This window comes from Phyllobates terribilis, unplaced genomic scaffold (assembly GCF_046119375.1).
Source record: "Phyllobates terribilis strain yellow unplaced genomic scaffold, ASM4611937v1 Scaffold_3__8_contigs__length_932513732, whole genome shotgun sequence".
Classification (NCBI taxonomy): Eukaryota; Metazoa; Chordata; class Amphibia; order Anura; family Dendrobatidae; genus Phyllobates; species Phyllobates terribilis.
This window is the reverse complement of record NW_027362763.1, coordinates 925,556,463-925,577,279: the sequence shown is the minus strand read 5'-3', so window position 1 is coordinate 925,577,279 and position 20,817 is coordinate 925,556,463. Positions and strand designations below refer to the sequence as shown.

The window sequence follows — 20,817 nt, the reverse complement described above, 5'->3', positions numbered from 1 at the left end:
TAAATAGTTACCCAGTTTGGAATTGCCTACTATTATAATGTGTTCATTTAGTTACCCGTAAGGGTATAAAGACTGTAGGTTATGGACGGTGAATAACCAAAGGACTGTCCATTGTAAATAGTTGCGCTTCTTAAAGTGCCCCATATTGGAGACCACTGAACAAAAACCCGTTTGGCGTGGCCGAAGACGTGGTCCAGTACCTGTAGCCACGCCCAGGGCCTACGTTAAGGGTTTTCAGGCGGGTCCCTCATGCTGCTTATGTTACACCTTCATCCGTGAAATGGACACCTGGTGACGGGACTTACTGTAACATGATTATTGTTATTGTTATTACTATTGTTACTTTTTGTTACCTGTTTAAAATGCTTCAGTCCAGAAGTACTAGGGGGGAATGTGGCACCCTGCTACTACAGGTACCACATGACCCAAAAGGGTGCATGGACGGATTTCTCCACAAGAGGCCCTCATTACATAACAGACACCTCCACCCTTCCACCTCATACCACCAGAGGGAGCCTGTTAGGGATATATAAAATGAAGGGTGGAGTTAGGCAGTGAGTCTTTTTAGTCAGAGAGCAGTCTGAGAGCAGCACGTAAGCTGCTGTGTGTGTGTTGAGGGCCCCGAGTGTGGCCGAGGCAAGAGGAGAGGAGAGAGGAGTTGAGGGGGCAGAGGAGCATCACAGGCTCACCCCAAGACACAATCCGGACACCGGGTCCACGCCTACAGGGTTCTCTACACCCAGTAGGGACAACCGGCATACCAGGAGGCTTCCAGACCCCTGGTCATCCTGAATCTACCATCAGTAACAGGACTAGGAACCACGAAGGCCCCGCCGTCCAGGGATAGTGGTTGCCAAGGAAAAGTCCTACTACCAAGCGGTCAGGTGAGAGAGCAACACAACATAGAAGCTAGGCCAAGTTCAAGGCGGGCCAGAAGCTTAGAGAGGGGAAGAAACGGATCAGGAGGCCTTATATCCGCTCACTGGGGAGAGTCCTGAAGTGCACCCTTCCTAGCTAGTACCCTGGACCATACCTGCCGTTACACCAGAAAAGGTACTGAAGCGAATCACCTGTGTACGTGTCCGTCATTCCCCCTGACCCGACCGGGCCATCTCTCACCTGCATCCCATCTATCAACTCTGCCCCGGGGCCAGCTCCACCTGTGGGGAGCAGAAACATCCCAGCTGCCATCCCATCACCCCCGGAGGTCTGCAGCAGCGCTGGTAACTATTACCAGAAACCACAGGTGGCGTCACGAGACAAACTGTTAACAAAAACACTAAAACCCCTTTTAAAGAGTGACCCAGAGGATGGGCCCGGAAGCCAACTGCCGTGACATCCCAAGGAGGTAAAGGCCCGGGTACCGAGTTTCCCCCATATATCCCCCCTGGGCGAGTCACACTCAGGGTTATGTGGTTAGGGGCCCACTCAGAAGTTTCACACCCCCGAACCAAAACCCTAGCTACGTCTCTGTGTATTAGGAAACGTTTGAGATATGTACCCCCTATCTACTATATATAACCCTCCCCAAGTTAACGTTCAGTAAAAAGTTTATTTTGAACTGGTGGTCTCCTTCCTTGAACTGTCAAACATCTGGTCCTGGCCAACCAGCAACATCGGTTATATGTGACCTGTATGAGCGTAGCACGCTCAAAGCACAAGCCCACACACCCAGCCAGTACCCTCACCCTCATATAACATGCCAGAGTGTAAGAGGCGAGTACCTGGCCTATGGCTACTGCCCTATGCCACATTACAGGTGAACTTGTAAGCAAGTCAACCTCATCTCCCACACAAATCCCTTGAAACATGGACATTGAAGCAAGGAATTGTAATGTTATTGGTTCAGTGGCTTACTGAAGAAAGACTGCATTCTCATTTTAATGCCAAGATTTTTGGTGCTAGGTTTTTACTAGGCTTCAGAGGTGCACCTCTTTATATCTGAGAATATGTATGAATCTAACAGCATTCAAAAGCCGGTATTTCATCAAATGCTGTAGACATTAATATTTGCTATTATATAAGAATTACTTCTGGGGTAAAATATTCACCTTCCAGCAGAGACTATACTGCACCACATGGAGGATAAAAAACCAAGCAATGTGAACTGAGGTCTAAGATGGTACACATGCAAGAAATAGGAGCATGTTCACACTAGCAAAAAGAAGCAAAACCTACAAAAGACAAAAAATATATCTCATACCCTACCATCATTATATATAAATGTAAAGCAAAGTTGCCCCCAATGTAAAGCGACAAGGTGACCCCAATTTAGGGTCACCTTGTCGCTGGTGGGACGGTTTGTACACTTTTTTTGTTCAAAAATAGTTCACTAAGTACCCTATAAGTCATATGCAACTTTGCTTTACATTTATTTATAATGATGGTAGGGTATGAGATATATTTTTTGTCTTTTGTAGGTTTTACCACATGGAGGATGCCTACTCTGGCAGTGTGCATGAGCACTTAAAGGGGTTATCTCTTGAACAAAGTACATTTTAATCAATAGATTTTGGAATAATAATAATTTCCACAATTGTATATGTTTAAATAATATGTTCCTGTGCTGAGATAATCTTATAAATGTGTCCTTGCTATGTACCATGTAATGGCTGTGTATGACCATTCATGGTCTCCACATACCGCAGCTCCTGAGCAGTGGAGGAAGCAAAAGAAAGTATACAGACAGAACTGCACATGATCACAGCTGATTCATTCTGAGAGGTAAGCTTGATTTTAAACAGGCAAGGAAATGTTTTATGTCGCAGAAAGAATCAGCAAATATCCCATGCTGTCTTGTCTGTATACTCTCTTTTGCTTCCTCCACTGGCCACGAGTTGTGGGATGTGCATATTTATTCTATTTGAGATGGATTTTTAGTTAATTTGTACTTTAAGCTTTTATTGAAATTATTTTATTGAAGTAATCATAAATAATATCTGTATTGATTATTTATTTTATTATAGGCTTGAATAGCATAATTCTATATCATAATCTTTTTTCTATTTCCCTTTTAACCCCTTTCTCATTGTTTTAGTTAGAATTATCTCATATTTATAATGAAACCATTTATATATTGTTCAACCTAAAATAGGCAAGTGTCTTAAGTACCTTATTATATTATACTTATTGTTGTGGAGTGATATATAAACCTTGTTAATGTACACAATATTTTCTTATATACATCTTTAATATTTGAATTGTCTCCACAGAGCATAATATACTTTATAGTAAAATCATCAAAGCTATTGCACTGGCTGGAAGATGAATCAATGCAGAATGCTTTACAGCCATACACAAGGTGGAATCATGTTGAATGTGATCTGGCAATTTTTAACATTAATGTGGATGAAGACTATATTCCATGCTTGCAGGGAATTTCAAGAGCCAGCTTTTGTGGTGTTTATCTGGACTGGATTCAGTACTGTGCAAAAATGGAAACTAAGGTATTCAATAATATTCTAGATGTTTCTACATTTTTTACACTCTTCAATATTATCATCTACCAAATTGGTGAAGAATTTCTCTTTTAAATTAAGAACAAAATGTATGACTAATTAGGTAATAAATAATGGACCTGGTGTAAATTCCAAATTGGATCACATGTTTCGCCTACAGCAAGCCTTTATTCTGAGTTTTGTTTGGGATCTTGGTGCTGTGTTGGCCTTAGGAAAGTGCTTTTTAAATATATTGAAGCTGATTTTGTGCATAGCATATACAGAAACACGATAGAGAAGGTGATTGCTAGTAATAATTGTCTAATAATAGTCAAACAAGGTCCAAACCATAAAGATATATACAATGTCATAGGGTAGGGCCATAGGCCACTACACTTTAAACATTATCTTAATCTTCAGGACTGTTACCAGCTATAGAAAAGCAGAGAGCTCTTTGTTTATGCAAGCTAGAAGGGAAGACAGAGGCGGCGGTGGATTAAGTAAGTATTCTGTTTTTTTGGGGGGTCTGGGAGTCGAGGATGGGGATGCTGTGGTGACTATCATAATGTGTGAGAGGAGCTGTAGAGCCTCATACTGTGTGGGGGTTGTGAAGTCCATCATACTGTGTAGAGATCTGTTGTGGCCATTATATTGAGGGTGGGGGTTGTGGGTGTGACGCGCCCCCTGTGCCACGCGTGTGAGGGGATACCCGGAACCGGACCCGTTGCGGATGCTGGGGTTTGTAGTACTCGTGTGGCGGGGACCCGGTCCCGTGGCTCATGGTGGTCAACTCAAATGGCAGTCTATTTATGTGGTTTTGATGATATTAAATGTCCGACTACTCCACCCGTGGATTGCGGTCAGGATGAACCGCCGCTGCAGGGCAGACCGCTGAGGCTGGTGTTGTGGGTGCAGCTGAGCGTAGTATAACTCCCCACGGGAGGAGTATAGCCTCAGGGCAGTGTATGCGGAGGATGGGGGTGATGGTGTAGGGGAGCAGCAGTAATGACATAGAGTCAGTGATGCAGTCCAGGGCCTTTACTCACAGTTCTTATTATCCAGACCACTTCTGCAGGTAACGGCTGCCCACGTCGTACTGTGCTCACCAGGTGAGGGGCTCGGCCAACTCCCAGGTAACTCCGGAGCGTTTCACAGGACCCCCTTTGTGTGTCCTTTCTCTGGCCTGTCATACCCCGTCAGTGACCTCGCTTCTGTCCGGCTGCCTCGGGCCTTCTCTTGGTAAACTTGGCGCCAGTTTCCCTGACCCTATATGGTGCCTTCCTAGCGGGTGTAGAGAGGGGCTGCGCCACATGAAATGTCACAGCCTCCGGTTTCTAGCTGAGGGTAGTTCCCCGCCTCCACTAGTTTCGGGGACCGGTCTCCCCCTTTGGCCTGACCCTTCTACGCAGGTAGATTCGGGCGTGCGGTGGCGACTCACCGGTCCACACCCCTGGGGTCCCTTCGTTCCTTGTTCCTGGAGCCTCCTCCGCTCCTCTTCCTTCCTTCTCCTTCCTTCTGCTTCCTCCAGGCTCCGGCCTCTCTCTTAGGCCTGCCTGCGGAGCAGAGCCCATGCAGAGCCTCTGCTCCCACATCCTGCTCTCTCTTCTTCTCTCTGACTCAACTGAACTTCTCTGAACTAAGATGGTGCCCACCTTTTATACCTCCCTCTAGGTGCACCCAGGAACTGCTCTCTCCCTGCTCCTGCACTACAGGGTTCCCCCTTCCTCGGTGTTCCCTCCCCCCACTCCAGCCAGGGACAGGGACTGTCACGCTCTGCTTGGAGCATATCGGTCGCCCTGCCCCCCGGAAATGTGGTGTAATGCATGCAGGTATCAGGGTCCTGATCCACACTCCATCCTTACCTGGAAGTGAGATATCGCACATCTGGATGAGATCGAATACCTCTGTAGCAACCGAGCCCTCGGGGTGCTACAGGTGCCATCATATTGTGTGTGGGGGGGGCTGTGGGAGCATCAAAATGTGTATGGGGGAATTGTGATAACCATCATATGTGTATGGGAGGGGTTCTTGTGACCATCATACTGTGTGCGGAGCTGTAGAGAGCACTATATTTTATGGGGCTGTGTTGGCCATCATAATGTGTATAAGGGGCAGTGTGGCGCCCCTGAGGGTTCAGTCACCACAGAGGTACTGCACCTCAACCAGAGGTGTGGTATCTCCTTCTCTCAGGTAAGCAGGGAGTGCTGCCCGGAACCCCAACACCCACATTCAACACTACACTGCTCCAGGCCGGCTGGAAGGGCAAGATGCATGTGCACAGCTGCTGAGCCCTGTCCCTGGCTGGAGTTCGGGGAACAAAGAGGTAGGGGGAGCCAGTAGTGGGTGTGGGTGGAGGAAGCAGTTTAAGGGAGCACCATACAGAGAGGTATTAAAAGGGAAGCCATCTTAGGGTGGCAGAAGAGTAAGAGGAGTGAGTGAGTGAAGACAGTCAGGGATCAGAGTCTCTTTAGGATCTCTGCTCCACAAGTAGGGCCTAGTCCTAAAGGCCCAGGAGGGGTGCAGAGGAGTAGGCTCCGTTCTAGTAAAGGGATCCTAGGGGGTACTGTGGTGCCCCTGGGGGTTCAGTTGCTACAGAGGTACTGCACCTCACCCAGAGGTGTGGTATCTCCTTCTCTCAGGTAAGGAGGGAGTGCTGCCCGGAACCCCAACACCCACATTCAACACTACACTGCTCCAGGCCAGCTGGAAGGGCGAGACGCAATGTAAGGATCTGAATCATGTATCTGTTCTGTCCAGTTTCGTCCCTTATCCAAGATGGAGCTGCATGTCCCTGTTCTGTTTGATTCTGCCCTTATCCAAAATGGAGTTGACAGCCTCGGGGGCCATCTTGTTTCCTATCTGATATCTCCTGTTTCCTGTTTGCTATATATATAAAGAGACTCTGGTCAACTATACTTTGCTTGTGTATCTTGTATATTACCTGCTGCCAAGCTTGAAGGACTTGCATCTTGCCTGTTGCTTCTCTACATTGGGATTCCCCACCTGTTACCTGCCTGCCATTTATCCGGACTTTCATCTGTGTGCAAAGACCCGCTCTGCATCCACCTGCAGTTCAGCTTGCTCTCTGCAAGGAGCCTGGTCCGGGCTCAGGATCTCGTGGACTGTGCGTTTCTGGACCTGGGACATCTATCGGTTTGTACTGACATCACAACCGTTTCCAGAGACTGTTTACTGATCGCTTATTGCCTATACCTGCCTGCTATAATATATGCTTGCCTGCTTCAATATATCCTGTTAATACGATATATCGTGTTTATCTTCACTCCGACCCACGCTATCGATCTCCATAAGTATAAAGTATATAGTTGACATGCAATGTGTTTCCTGCTGAGCCCTGACCCTGGCTGGAGTGGAGGGAACCCAGAGGTAGGGGGAGCCAGTAGTGGGTGTGGGTGGAGGAAGCAGTTTAGAGGAGCACTATAGAGTGAGGTATATAAAGGGAAGCCATTTTAGGGTGGCAGATCAGTTGAGTAAGAGGAGTGAGTGAGGACAGTCAGTCAGGGAGCAGAGTCTCATTAGGAGCTCTGCTCCACAAGTAGGGCCCAGTCCTAGAGGCCCAGGAGGGGAGCATAGGAGTAGGCGCCGATCTAAGAAGGGATCCCAGGGGGTACGGCGAGTGCAGTATGCCCCAAATCTGTCAGAAGACAAAGGGATCATAGGCTGCAAGAAGGGGACCAGCCACTGGTCCAGCCGTGTTACTCTTCGTCTCGGCTGGCAAAACCGGAGTCTTCTGGCTTATATAGTTGTGTCACCCAGGCCTGGATGCCACAAGTGTAATTAAAGCTGTGTCTGAGAGCAAGGGGGAGGTTCTCTGGCCAGGGGAACATTAGCATGCAATGCCTCCTGTCTCAGGCCAGTAGGGGGAGCAAGCTGCCCCTATAAAAGCTGGTACTGGGGACAGGGTTAGAGAGAACTGGATTGCCTGTCTCAGCTTTGAGACGTGTCCCAGAGTGGAGCAGGGACAGAAAGTTGATTGCACCTAAGAGGAAGTGTGGCAGTAGGAGAGAGCCACAAGCCAGAGACAAGAGGCGAAGCAAGCCTGTCTTGGCAGAGAAAGACTTAGCTTTACCAGACTTTGGTGTCTGAGGCTGGAAGGATTCTACATCCCCCAGCAGAGAACCAGCCCGCAAGGGACTGTACATTCCTTGGCCTAAGAAGCCTGGAGGCCCTGCCACAACCGAAGGGACCAGTAAAGCCGTACAAGGCTGGGAGCAGAAAGGAACCCACGTCGCAGGCCATACAGGCGAGAAAGCACGGAAAGCTCGGAAACGTGGGCTGTTATCCTATCAGGAGGAGATAGTCAGAAGGAGCGCAGAAAGCACGGTAGGCCTACACCCTCACCCTGACCAGGGCCAATTTCCCCGTTGCTCTCAGACATCCAGGTCCCCTCCTAGCTGGGACTGTTTGTGGGTCAGTTTACCTGTTTAGTAAAGACCCTGGACTGCAACCTGTTGTCTGTGTGCTTCTTGCTCCTCCAGCACTACCATCACTCCCACCATCCACTATACTGCCCTGGGGCCGCACTCTTCCCGTGGGGAGTCACACCACCATAGCTGCACACCTCATCAGCCCCAGCGGTCTGCATGCAGTGGCGGTTCCTAATAACCGCAATCCACGGGTGGCGTAGTCGGACATTATCAGCAGAACGTAGCAGACTACCATTGGCCTGACCACCCTGAGCCACGGAACCGGGTTGCCACTACTACTCTCACCGTTCCCTTAATTGCCCGGATCCGAGTGCCCCACGGCCCAGGGGGCGAGTCATAGTCAGTTGCCGAAGCCGCATTCTAATCCCTGTGAAGGTCAAGCGGTCCGGGAACTCCAAAGTACAGGAGGGACTTCAGAGCACCTGAGCGGTATTGAGAGTGGGCAGCGCAGGGCAGGAGGGAGAAAGACCCAGCGTGAAGACGGTCTAGCTAGGAACACAAGAAAGTGGGGTTCTGTCAGGTACTTCTAATCTGCCTGAGGAAGTGCTGAACCCCTGCCTGGTGAACGCAGCGCGACGTGGGAGGCTGACACCTGTACAGTGCACCAGTGGAACTGTCATAAGAACTGTGAGTAAAGACTAGGATGACTGCACTGTACTGCCTCCGTCCCTTCTTTCATCTTCTCCATCTTTCCCCCTGCACTACAACGCCCAGCGCAACTTACCCTACCTACACTGCCCTGGAGCTAGCTCTACCTGTGGAGAGCCACACCATCCCTGCTGCCGTAACACCAGCTCCAGAGGACTGCTCCGCAGCGGCGGCTCCCTTTGGCCGCATTCCACAGGTGGTGTCACGAACTCTGTAAACATTATAAATTCCCCTTTTTATTGACCGCCCTGGGTCACCGACCGGGCCAGCCACCGTGATATCCCCGCCGCACCGGCATCCGTAGATCCGGCTGCCGAGTACCCCACGGCCCAGGGGGTGCGTCAGTACGGCGAGTGCAGGACGGCACCCGTACGCCCCAAATCTGTCAGAAGACAGAAGGATCGTAGGCCGCAAGAAGGGGACCGGCCCCTGAACCAGTCATGTAACTCCAAGTGTCGGCTGGAAAAACCGGAGGCTTCTGGCTTTTATAGTCCAGTTGCCGAAGCCTTATTCTAATCTCCGTGAGGGTCTAGCAGGTCCGGGAACTCCAGTAAGAAAGGAGGGACTTCAGAGCACCCGAGCGGGATTGAGAGTGGGGAAGTGCAGGGCAGGAGGGAGAAGACCCAGCGTGAAGACGGTCTAGCAAGGAACACAAGAAAGAGGAGTTCCGTAAAGTGCTCCTAATCTGCCTGAGGAAGAGCTGAACCCTCGTTCTGGTGAACGCAGCATGACGTGGGAGGCTGTAAGCTGGACAGTGCAACCTGAGGAACTTAACAACTGTGAGTAAAGACTCGGATGACTGCACCGCACTGCCTCCGTCCATTATTTCACCTGCGTCATCTTCCCCCCTGCACTACAACGCCCAGCGCAACCCACACTATCTACACTGCCCTGGAGCTAGCTCTTCCTGTGGAGAGCCACACCATCCCTGCTGCAGTAACATCAGCTTCAGAGGACTGCTCCGCAGCGGCGGCTCCCTTTGGCCGCATTCCACAGGTGGCGTCACGAACACTATTCCAAAACTACAAACCCCATATAAATAATATTCCCCTTTTTGTTGACCACCCTGGGACACGGACCAGGCCAGCCACCGTGATATCCCCTACCAGCAGCCATAGGCCCGGCTGCCGAGTACCCCATGGCCCTGGGGGCGCGTCAGCAGCATACTGTGTGGGCCTTTTATTATTATAAGGGATCACAGGGGGGAAATAATGTTAAAGATTACATGGGGGTCATTTTAAGGAGGCACAGGGGTACTTTAATTCTATAGGGTGCTGTACAACTGTGACGAGACACATGGGAGCATTATATAATATTATAAATTATGATGAGTACATGTTCTATCTGTGAAAACACAGATGCAACACATACGTGAAAAACGGATGTCTGAATGAGGCCTAAAGCAAGATATACCAGTACCTGCTAATTCTACCCACCAGTCAAGATTTTAAATTATACTCTCTATTTGCTAATTGTAAGTGCAAACCTCTCAGGAAGTAACCAGGCTTGTACTTAAGACTTCTACTGAAGACCATGCTATTTCCAATGCTCTAGGAGTTTCTTACCATATAACAAATTTGTTGGCAAATTTTTCATGTCCCTCGACTACCACAGGACAAGAAAATGATCTAGCAATAAAGAGGAATTATAAGGCAGAGATTTGTTAAATTCATTAGTAGCTTTAACTGTGGCAGGGTGCTGCAGGTTGTTATTTTACGCATTGTCATATAGTCAGAAGCGTAACTTCAGCTTCAGCACAGGGGAGGCGAAACACATCTGATTAGGCCCATAACCATTTTTACTACTATGGAGAAGCACCCTAATCATGTAGGGTAAAGTGGAATCCCAGCAGATGATCCGCAGATGATCATGCTGTTACTGAAAAAAAATAATTACCAAGACTTATATTACCACTATACAGTGATTGTATAATGTATACCTTATAAAAAGAAAATTGGTGTAGAAAAAACACATAATCTTAGGAGAAATAAATAAAATAATTTTTATTGAAAACTCTTGAGTACATACAAAGTTAGTCAAAAGTTCAGCACCACATGCCAGCAGATGCTAAATAGATATATAATACACTACAGATAGATCAATGAAGATGCAAATAAAATGACCATATAGCACAACTTATAGGAACATAGTTATATGAGTAGTATAATAGAATAGTATTCAGTAACCAATATAATCAATATCCTATATAGAGGTGAATTCTCAATGAAGATATGATATACACTTAACTAAAGTATATATTAGTGCATGGCATAAATAGTCATATTACCAGAGCTGGAGGGTGGTATCAGAAACCCCTATGCGCATCTCGGCTCCAGTGCCTTCTTCCATGGTTGTCCTGATGATGAAGCTGTATGCTTTGAAACGCGTTGACTAATAAACCACTTACTACTGGATTGGCATCTTCCATTCTTTCACGGCAGCGCAACAACCCATTTGCTCCTTCTTTTCATGCATTCATCTTCTCATGGGTCTGCAGCAGCCTTAAGCGCTATAAGTGGTTGTGTGCACACAACAAAATCAGGTGAGCACATCTTGTGCATTTCTGTTTCTTTTCTTACCCAGATAAGACCCTATTTGCGCATTGTCGTTTTCTAGTGTTTTTCATTTTTGCCCCTCCTGATTTTGGCTTACAATTACTGAGGTAAAAAACTCATCAAATACTCAACGTGTGCACGTGGCTTAACCCCTTTACCCCCGGGCCATTTTCTGTTTTTGCATTTTCGTTGTTTGCTCCCCTTGTTCCCAGAGCCAGAACTTTTTTACTTTTCGGTCCATATGTCCGTGTGAGGGCTTATTTTTTGCGGGAAAAGTTGTACTTTTGAACGACATTACTGGTTTTACCATATCATGTACTGGAAAACAGGAAAAAAATTCCAAGTGCGGTGAAATTGCAAATCAAAGTGCAATAACGCAGTTGTTTTTTGTTTGTTTTTTTACCACGTTCACTGAATGTTAAAACTCACTTGCCATTATGATTCTCCAGGTCATTACGAGTTTGTTGACACCAAACATGTATAGGTTCTTTTTTATTTAAGTGGTGGAAAAAAAAATGGAAAGTTTGCTAAAAAAAAAAAAAGTTGCCATTTTCCGAGACCCGTAGCGTCTCCATTTTATAAGTCAGCTGTCATGTGCCCGGTTCAGTGCGGGCTCAGTACCGGAGCCGGCGCTGAACCGGGGGTTCCGACGTGGTGCGTACTATTACGTATCACTTCGGAAAGGGGTTAAACGGGTTTTCCCATGAACAAAAGCTCATTTTAATCAATAGATCTTGGAATAATAGTAAGTTCCATGATTGAATATATTTAACTCCTTAACGACCGCCGTAACGCATTTTTATGGCGGTCATTAAGGGTACTTATTCCACACCGCCGTGAAAATGTGTCACTGTGGAATAAGAAAATAGCGTCGCCCGGCGGCGGTGATTCCTGCGGGTGTCAGCTGTGTATCAGCCTCGGCCAGTCTTGATGCCGATAGGGACCGATTAACCCCTTAAATACCAGTGTCAATTAAGTGCTTACCAGGGGGCTGTTGCAAGACCCCCTTAGTAACCATCGGACCCCCGCGATGAGAATTGTGGGTATCGCTGGTTACCATGATACCCTGAGATCATGTGACGATCCCAGGATACGGTCGCCTGTGAGATCCAGCAATAAGTGACTCTCTGACAGGTCTCATACACTGCAGTCCAGGAGTACTGCAGTGTATGAGATCAGCAATGAAAGTGAAAATTATACATGTTCCACAGTGTGACTTGGTGAAAAAGTAAAAAAAAAAGTTAAATATAATATGTAAAAAAATAAAAAAAAGCACACAAAAAAGTGCACACAAATCACTAAAATCCGTTTAGCCGCTCAAAATGCAGCGTTTGTGATAAAAATAAACAAAAAGAGTACACATAATTGGTATCGCTGCGTCCGGAACGACCCACTCTATAAAACTCGTTATTTAGTCCGTTTGGCGAATGACGTAAAAAAAAAAAAACACACCAAAAATAACGCTTTTTCATCATACTGATTCACAAAAAAGTGAATAAAAAGCGGTTAAAAATTTGTGTGTAAAAAAAAAAAAAAAATTATATATATAAAAACGCCACACCGTCCCCCAAAAAACAAGCCATAAGATGGCTCATTCGGCAAAAAAATAAAAAAGTTACAGCTCTCAGAATGTGACGATGCAAAATCAAATTCTTTTTTGTATACTGTTTTTAATATACTGTTTTTAGCCTGGAAAAATAGTAAAGCATAAAAAATATATATAAATCTGGTATCTCTGTAATCGTACCGACCCGACGGACAAATTGGTCTTATCATTTTTACCGCATGGCGAACGGCGCAAAAAATAAAAACAATAACTGAATTACTGTTTTTTGTTCATTCTGTGTCTAAAAAATATGAATAAAAAGACAACAAAAATTACTATGTGCCCCAAAATGGTATCAAAAAAATCTGCAACTCGTCACACAAAAAATAAGACATCATACAGCTCTGTTCACCAAAAAATAAAAAAGTTGCAGCTTTCAGTATATGGCGACGAAAATAACCACTTTTTATTAAAAAAAAGCATATTTACTGTGTGATAGCAACAAAACCTAAAAAAAATATAAATCTGGTATCGCTGTAATTGCATCGACACGAAGAATAAATCCACCTTATCACTTATATCGCACGGTGAACCGCAAAAAAATTTAAATAAGAACTATTCTGGTACTGCTGTCTATTTCTTCATTTTGCCTCCAAAAAAATCGGAATAAAGCTTGGCTCACGTTTATCCTGTGCTCTCCTCTGAGTGCTTACGTTGGGGTTTCTGTGTAAATTGACCAAAACCACAATTCAGACAAAAAACCCAGTTGGAGCCACTCACTTATGAGGCCGATGGAGTCCTTTTGGACTGGTCTCTGTTCCGGCGGTGTACCATCATTTTAGGATTTTTTTTAGCGCACAAGTGTGGACGACCATAGATCCGTGTGCGCCTAGAAAGATGGAGACCACCGGAACAGACGTCAAATGGATTCCAAAGTGTCTCTGACTTGCCCAGGGGGATATGGGGGACTCGGTACCCGGGCCTTTACCTTCTTGGGATGTCACGGGAGTCGGCTCCGGGTCCCGTACCCTGGGGTCACTCTTCAAAGGGGGTGTGTTACTTGAAGGGATGAATAATAGTTTTGTCTCGTGACGCCACCTGTGGCTCCTGATAATGAGTACCAGCGCTGCGGCAGACCTCTGGAGCAGATGTTAGGGCAGCTGGGTCGGTGCGGCTCTCCACAGGCAGAGCTCAGCTCCAGGGCAGTGTAGGTGCAGATGGTGATGCTGGGCGTTGTAGTGCAGGAGCGATAACGCAGCGGTAATAACTGACAGAGACAGTGAGGTGCAGTCGTCCGAGTTTACTCACAGTTTATCAAGTTCCTCAGGTTGCCTGTACAGGTGACAGCCTCCCACGTCGTGCAGCGTTTACCAAGCAGGGGTTCAGCACTCCCTCAAGTATCTCAAGAGCACTTAACAGGACCCCTCTCTGTATGTTCCTTTCTTAGCTGACTTCCCGCGCTGGGTCTCTCCCTCCTGCCCTGCTCCCCGCCACACAAAGTCCCGATCAGGTACCTTGGGATCCCTCTGGGCAACTTGGAGTTCCCGGACCTCAATTGGTGCCCCCTTCAGCGGCTTAGGTGCGGATGTGGCGACTGCACCTTGAAAGTGCAGAAGCCTCCGGTTTTCTAGCCGAGACCTGAAGTAACTCAGCTAGTCCAGGGACCGGTTCCCTTCTTGCGGCCTGATCCCTCCACCGCCTGGCAGATTCGGGCATACGGGTTCCGTCCTGCACTCACCGTACCCCCTGGGATCCCTTCAGTTCTCGGAGCCTTTCTCCTGCTCCCACCCCTCTCTCAGCCTTGGGCATGACAGGCCAAGCTTGCCTCCCGAGCAGAGTTCCTGAAGAGCCTCCGCTCCCCACGTCCTCTCGTTCTCTCTCTCTCTCTCTACTCGACTACCAAAAAAATGGCTTCCCATATATATACAGTACAGACCAAAAGTTTGGACACACCTTCTCATTTAAAGATTTTTCTGTATTTTCATGACTATGAAAATTGTACATTCACACTGAAGTGAAAAACATTTCCGGAGACTACCTCTTGAAGCTCATCAAGAGAATGCCAAGAGTGTGCAAAGCAGTCATCAAAGCAAAAGGTGGCGACTTTGAAGAACCTAGAATATAAGACATATTTTCAGTTGTTTCACACTTTTTTGTTAAGTATATAATTCCACACGTGTTAATTCATAGTTTTGATGCCTTCATTGTGAATGTACAATTTTCATAGTCATGAAAATGCAGAAAAATCTTTAAATGAGAAGGTGTGTCCAAACTTTTGGTCTGTACTGCATGTCTCTTCTTGAAGTGCTCCCCTGGTTTACGTCCTCCACCCACACCCACTACATGGTTCCCCCTCACTTTGGTTCCCCCACTCCAGCCAGGGACGGGGCCAGCAGAAAGCAGTGCATAGTGCCCTTCCAGCTGGTCTGGAGTAGTGTAGTGTTGAGTGCGGGTGTTAGGGTCCCGGGCAGCACTCCATCCTTACCTGAGAGAAGGAGATGCCACACCTCTGGGTGTGGTGCAGTACCTCTGTGGCGACTGAACCCTCAGGGGCGCCACATCTCCATCTGCCTCTTTGTGGTGGGTGGTTCCGTTGGGGGTTTCGCCTGAATCGCATTTTTGTGGTATTTACACGGAAATCCCGTCGTAAGTGCTCAGCGTAGAATGGCAATCCAGTTTTATTCTGGAAGCAATTGAAAATTATGTACCCCAAAATGTTACCAATAAAACCCCTAATTTATCCCACACAAAACCAGCCCCATCTCAAGTCGGTCATATGTCACTGGGACTACAGGGGGTCCCACGTTACTGGTAGAACAAAGACTCTGGAAAAGTGACATGGCTCCCACCCCCTCAAATAAAATCCAGTGAATTCTGCACTCCAAATACCCCCTCCTTCTGAGTCCCACTGTGCCTAAACCGCAGTAAGCAACCACATGTTTGGCATTATTATAGCGAGGGAGAGCACTTAATTTACCAGAGAAATGTATGGGGGCACTACGCTTTTTGGGGGCACAATGTATGGGCACTAAACTGGCATATTTGGAATTCTTGAGAATAAAGCCTGGCGTGGATGTTACATAATAGTCACTGCAGCAGTAGATGAATTCATTGAGATGTGTAATTTCTACAATGGGGTCACCTTTGGGGTTTTTCTAGTGTTCTGGCACCTTAGGGGCTCCGTAAATGTTGCCCACAAACTATTCTACCAAAATCTATGCTCCAAAAGCCAAATAGTGCTCCTTCCTTCTCAGCCCTGACACCTGGCCTAACAGTAATTTCTGATGACATATGGGGCATCATTGCGTTCGGAAGAAATAGCATAACAAATTATGGGGTCTGTTTTCTTCTATTATCCATTGCAAAAATTACAAATTTGGGGCTAAAACTACATTTTCGTGAAAAAAAAATTAAAATTTTCAGTATGACGACCTAATGTTATCAAATTCTGTGTAGTAAGTACCTGTGGGTTGAAAATGCTCACTACACCACTGGATAAAATCCTTGAGGGGTGCAGTTTCCAAAATGAGGTAATTTGTCAGGATTTTCCACTGTTTAGGCACATCAGGGACTCTCCAAACGCGACATGACACCCGCAGACCATTCCATCAAAGTCTGCACTCCAAATGTCACTCCATCCTTTCCAAGCCCTGCCGTGCACCCAAACAATAGTTTTCCCCTACATATAGGGTATGTTTATACTCAGGAGCAATGGCACAACAAATTTTGGGGTCCATTTTCTCCTTTTACCCTTGTGAAAATGAAAAAATTGAATCTAAAAGTACATTTTTGTGAAAAAAAAATGTGATTCCCTAATTTCACGGCTCTGTGAAGCACCTGGCGGTTCAAGGTACTCACCACACATCTAGATAAGTTCCCTGAGGGGTCTAGTTTCCAAAATGGAGTCAATTGTGGGGATTTCCACTGTTTAGGCACATCAGGGGCTCTCCAAATGTGACATGGCGTCCGCTAATTATTCAAGCAAATTTTACATTCAAAAAGTCAAATGGCGCTCCTTCCCTTCCTAACCCTGCTGTGCGCTCAAACAATGGTTTTCCCTCACATATGGGGTATCGGCTAATTCAAGAGGAATCGCACAACAAATTGTATTGGGCAATTTCTTCTGTTATCCTTATGAAAATGCAAAATTGGGGGCTGAAAAACATTTTTGTGGGAAAAATTAGAAATTTTTTTTTTTACGGCTCAATGTTACAAACTTCTGTGAAACACCTGGGGGTTCAATGTGTTCACCACACATCTAGATAAGTTCCTTGAGAGGTCTAGTTTCCAAAATGGTGTCACTTGTGGGGGGGTTTCCACTGTTTAGGCACATCAGGGGCTCCCCAAATGTGGCATGGCGTCGGCAAATTATTCAAGCAAATTTTACATTCAAAAAGTCAAATGGTGCTCCTTCCCTTCCGAACCCTGTCGTGCGCCCAAACAGTGGTTTTCCCCCATATATGGGGTATCGGCATGCTCAGGAGAAATTGCACAATAAACTTTGTGGTCCATTTTCTTTCGTTACCCATGTTAAAATAAAAAAATTGGGTCTGATGTAAACATTTTATGAATAAAAGTTAAATGTTCATTTTTTCCTTCCATGTTGCATGAGTTCCTGTGAAGTATGTGAAGGGTTAATAAACTTCTTGAATGTGGCTTTGAGCACCTTGAGGGGTGCATTTTTTAGAATGGTGTCACTTTTGGGTATTTTCTGTCATATAGATCCCTCAAATACACTTCAAATGTGATGTGGTCTCTACAAAAATGGTTTTGTAAATTTTGTTTGGTTTCAAAATTGGTCTGATGTAAAGTAGACATGTGGGAAATGGTATTTATTAACTATTTTGTGTGACATATCTATCTGATTTAAGGGCATGAAAATTCAAAGTTTGAAAATTGCAAAATTTTCAACATTTTTGCCAAATTTCAGTTTTTTTTCACAAGTAAACGCAAGTCTTATCGAAGAAATTTTACCAATATCATGAAGTACAATATGTCACAAAACAGTCTCAAAATCAGGGGGATCCGTTGAAGCGTTCCAGAGTTATTACCTCATAAAGTGACAGTGGTCAGAATTGTAAAATTTGGCCTGGTCATTAAGGACATAATTGGCTCCATCCTTAAGGGGTTAAATAAAATGTCCCTGTGCTGAGATAATATTATACAGTGGTGGCCAAAAGTATTTTCACCCCTACAATTCTGTCAGATAATACTCAGTTTCTTCCTGAAAATGATTGCAATCACAAATTCTTTGGTATTATTATCTTCATTTAATTTGTCTTCAATGAAAAAACACAAAAAGAATTGTCCTAAAGCCAAATTGGATACAATTCCACACCAAACCTAAAAAAGGGGGTGGTCAAAAGTATTGGCACTGTTTGAAAAATCATGCAATGCTTCTCTAATTCGTGTAATTAACAGCACCTGTAACTTACCTGTGGCACCTAACAGGTGTTGGCAATAACTAAATCACACTTGCAGTCAGTTAACTTGGATTAAAGTTGACTCAACCTCTGTCCTGTGTCCTTGTGTGTACCACATTGAGCATGGAGAAAAGAAAGAAGACCAAAGAACTGTCTGAGGACTTGAGAAACCAAATTGTGAGGAAGCATGAGCAATCTCAAGGCTACAAGTCCATCTCCAAAGACCTGAATGTTCCTGTGTCTTCCGTGCGCAGTGTCATCAAGAAGTTTAAAGCCCATGGCACTGTGGCTAACCTCCCTAGATGTGGACGGAAAAGAAAAATTGACGAGAGATTTCAACGCAAGATTGTGCGGATGGTGGATAAAGAACCTCGACTAACATCCAAACAAGTTCAAGCTGCCCTGCAGTCCGAGGGTACAACAGTGTCAACCCGTACTATCCATCGGCATTTGAATGAAAAGGGACTGTATGGTAGGATACCCAGGAAGAATGGACTGCTATCAGTCAGGATTTGGTCCAAAAGTTGATTGAGAGCATGCCAGGGAGAATTACAGAGGTCTTGAAGAAGAAGGGGCAACACTGCAAATATTGACTTGCTGCATTAACTCATTCTAACTGTCAATATAACCTATTGGTACTCATAATATGATTGCAATTATATTTCTGTATGTGATATAAACATCAGACAAACACTAATAAAAACCAGAGGCCAGTAGATCATGTGAAAATATAATTTTGGTGTCATTCTCAAAACTTTTGGCCATGACTGTACATGCAAATTGCCATTACAAAAAATGAAGCAGTAAACTTTGGAAAAATTACTATTTGTCTCATTCTCAATACTTTTGGCCATGACTGTACAGTGACAGTGTTGCTTACTGTACTTGTCATTTAGTGTAAAGGATTTATTTAAAAAAATATTAGTGTTTTCATGCACCGTCTCTTTAAAGAAGCCGGCCGGCAATTCAGCATCTGTACCCGACAATTTAGAATAGAAAGAATAGAGAATCACACATAGATTAGATAGATAGAAACATGTCAGTCACATATATAAGAAGTACAGTGATAGTGTTGATTACTGTACTTGTCATTTAGTGTTAAAATAAAGGATTTATTAAAAAAAAAATTGGCTTGGGGTTCCCCTTAATTTTAGTCTCTAGCGGAGGTTAAGCAGACAGCTGGGGCAGATGTTTGAAGCCTGGGAAGGGGGTAATACCCACGGAGCTTCCCAGGCTTCTAATATCAGCCCCCAGGTGAATACCTAGCCTTTACTAGCTATTAAAATGGGGGACCCCCCCAAAAACATGACGTGGGGTCCCCCCTATTTTAATAGCTAGCAAAGGCTAGGCAGACAGCTGGGGGCTGATATTAATAGCCCAGGAAGGGTGCCATGAATATTGGCCCCCTCCCAGGCAAGAAACACCAGCCGTCAGCCGCCCCAGAAATGGCGCATCCATAGAATGTGCCAATTCTGGCACTTAGCCTCGCTCTTCCCTGTAGCGGTGGCAGTGGGGTAATGGGGTTGGGGTTGATGTCAGCTTATAATGCCAGCTGACATCAAGCCCAGGTTAGTAATGGAGAGGCGTCTATAAGACACCCCCATTACTAACCCCATAGTGAAAGTTAAAAAAAACACAAACACCCAGAATAAAATCCTTTAATTGAAATAAACACACAATTCTTTATTGTTCTAAATTAAACCATACTTACCGTCACACCCATTCCAGCTGAAGCCAACGATCTCCTGCAATAAAAATAAAATAATAAAGCAACATCATCCTTACCTTCCCATGGTTCCCAGGACAGCTTCAGCTCTGCTACATCGAGATGACAGGCTGGACCGCAGCAGAACGCTGCCATCCAGCCTGTCATCCTGCAGACACTGAGAAGCGCAGGCATGCTTGCGCTCCTCAGTGTCTGGCTGTGAGGAGACACCCCCATTACTAATCTACAAAGTGTTAAAAAGAAAAAAACACACTACACCCAGAAAAAAATAATTTATTTGAAATAAAACACACCATTTTATTTAATTCTTAGTTTACTAAAAAAAAAATAGTTACCTGTCCACGTTCCTGCGCTGATCTCCCATGCACAGCTGTCACATCTGGAGATGGTGACAGCTGTGCATGGCTGCTGTAAGCTCAAGCTGCCGGGAACACGTCCGCCCATGACTGAGGTCACCAGAGTGCATTCAGGCAGCGCAGCTCCGGAGACCTCCTTTACGGCACTGCTGTCCCGTGGGAATTTCTCACGATACAGCAGGGCCGTAAAGGAGCTAACCGGAGCAGCGCTGCCTGAACTCCGGCGAACCCGCTTATGCAGTGACGGGGCTGCTTTACGGCCCCGTCATTCTAGCGGCGGCAGCGGTTCAGAGAGGTCACATTCTATGTGGCTGCTCTAAACTGGAGATCATCGTGGGACACTCGTGGACTACTACGGAGGGGTAAGGATAAGGTTGTGGTTTATTATTTTAGATTTTATTACAGGAGATCGATGGCTTCGGGGAATTAGGTGTCTAGGTGAGTATAGGTGTATTTTTTTATTTTTTACTTTATTTTAGTTGGCGATCGTCGGGGACAGGTAATGTATAAACTAATTTATTGTAGGTAACCACTGGCCACCAATGAAATGTATTTAAAATTTATTGGGGACACAGTAGAGCAATTTAAATAGCAGGATCAGGCTGATGGGAACTACTGCTCCCATCAAGCTGATCCTGCTGGCACGAGTGGATGGGGGACAGACATAGGCTGATGGGA

The 20,817-nt window shown here is 45.6% G+C and overlaps 1 protein-coding gene across 1 annotated transcript in view; it reads left to right on the top strand.

Annotated features, from left to right (window-relative positions):
- Positions 1-20,817, top strand: part of LOC141257813 (pecanex-like protein 2) — a 1,433,759-nt gene that overhangs the window by 1,190,146 nt on the left and 222,796 nt on the right. Inside the window, exon 26 of the mRNA XM_073672817.1 lies at positions 3,213-3,446. Coding sequence (XP_073528918.1) covers positions 3,213-3,446 — 234 coding nt within the window. The remainder of the gene's footprint in view (positions 1-3,212; positions 3,447-20,817) is intronic.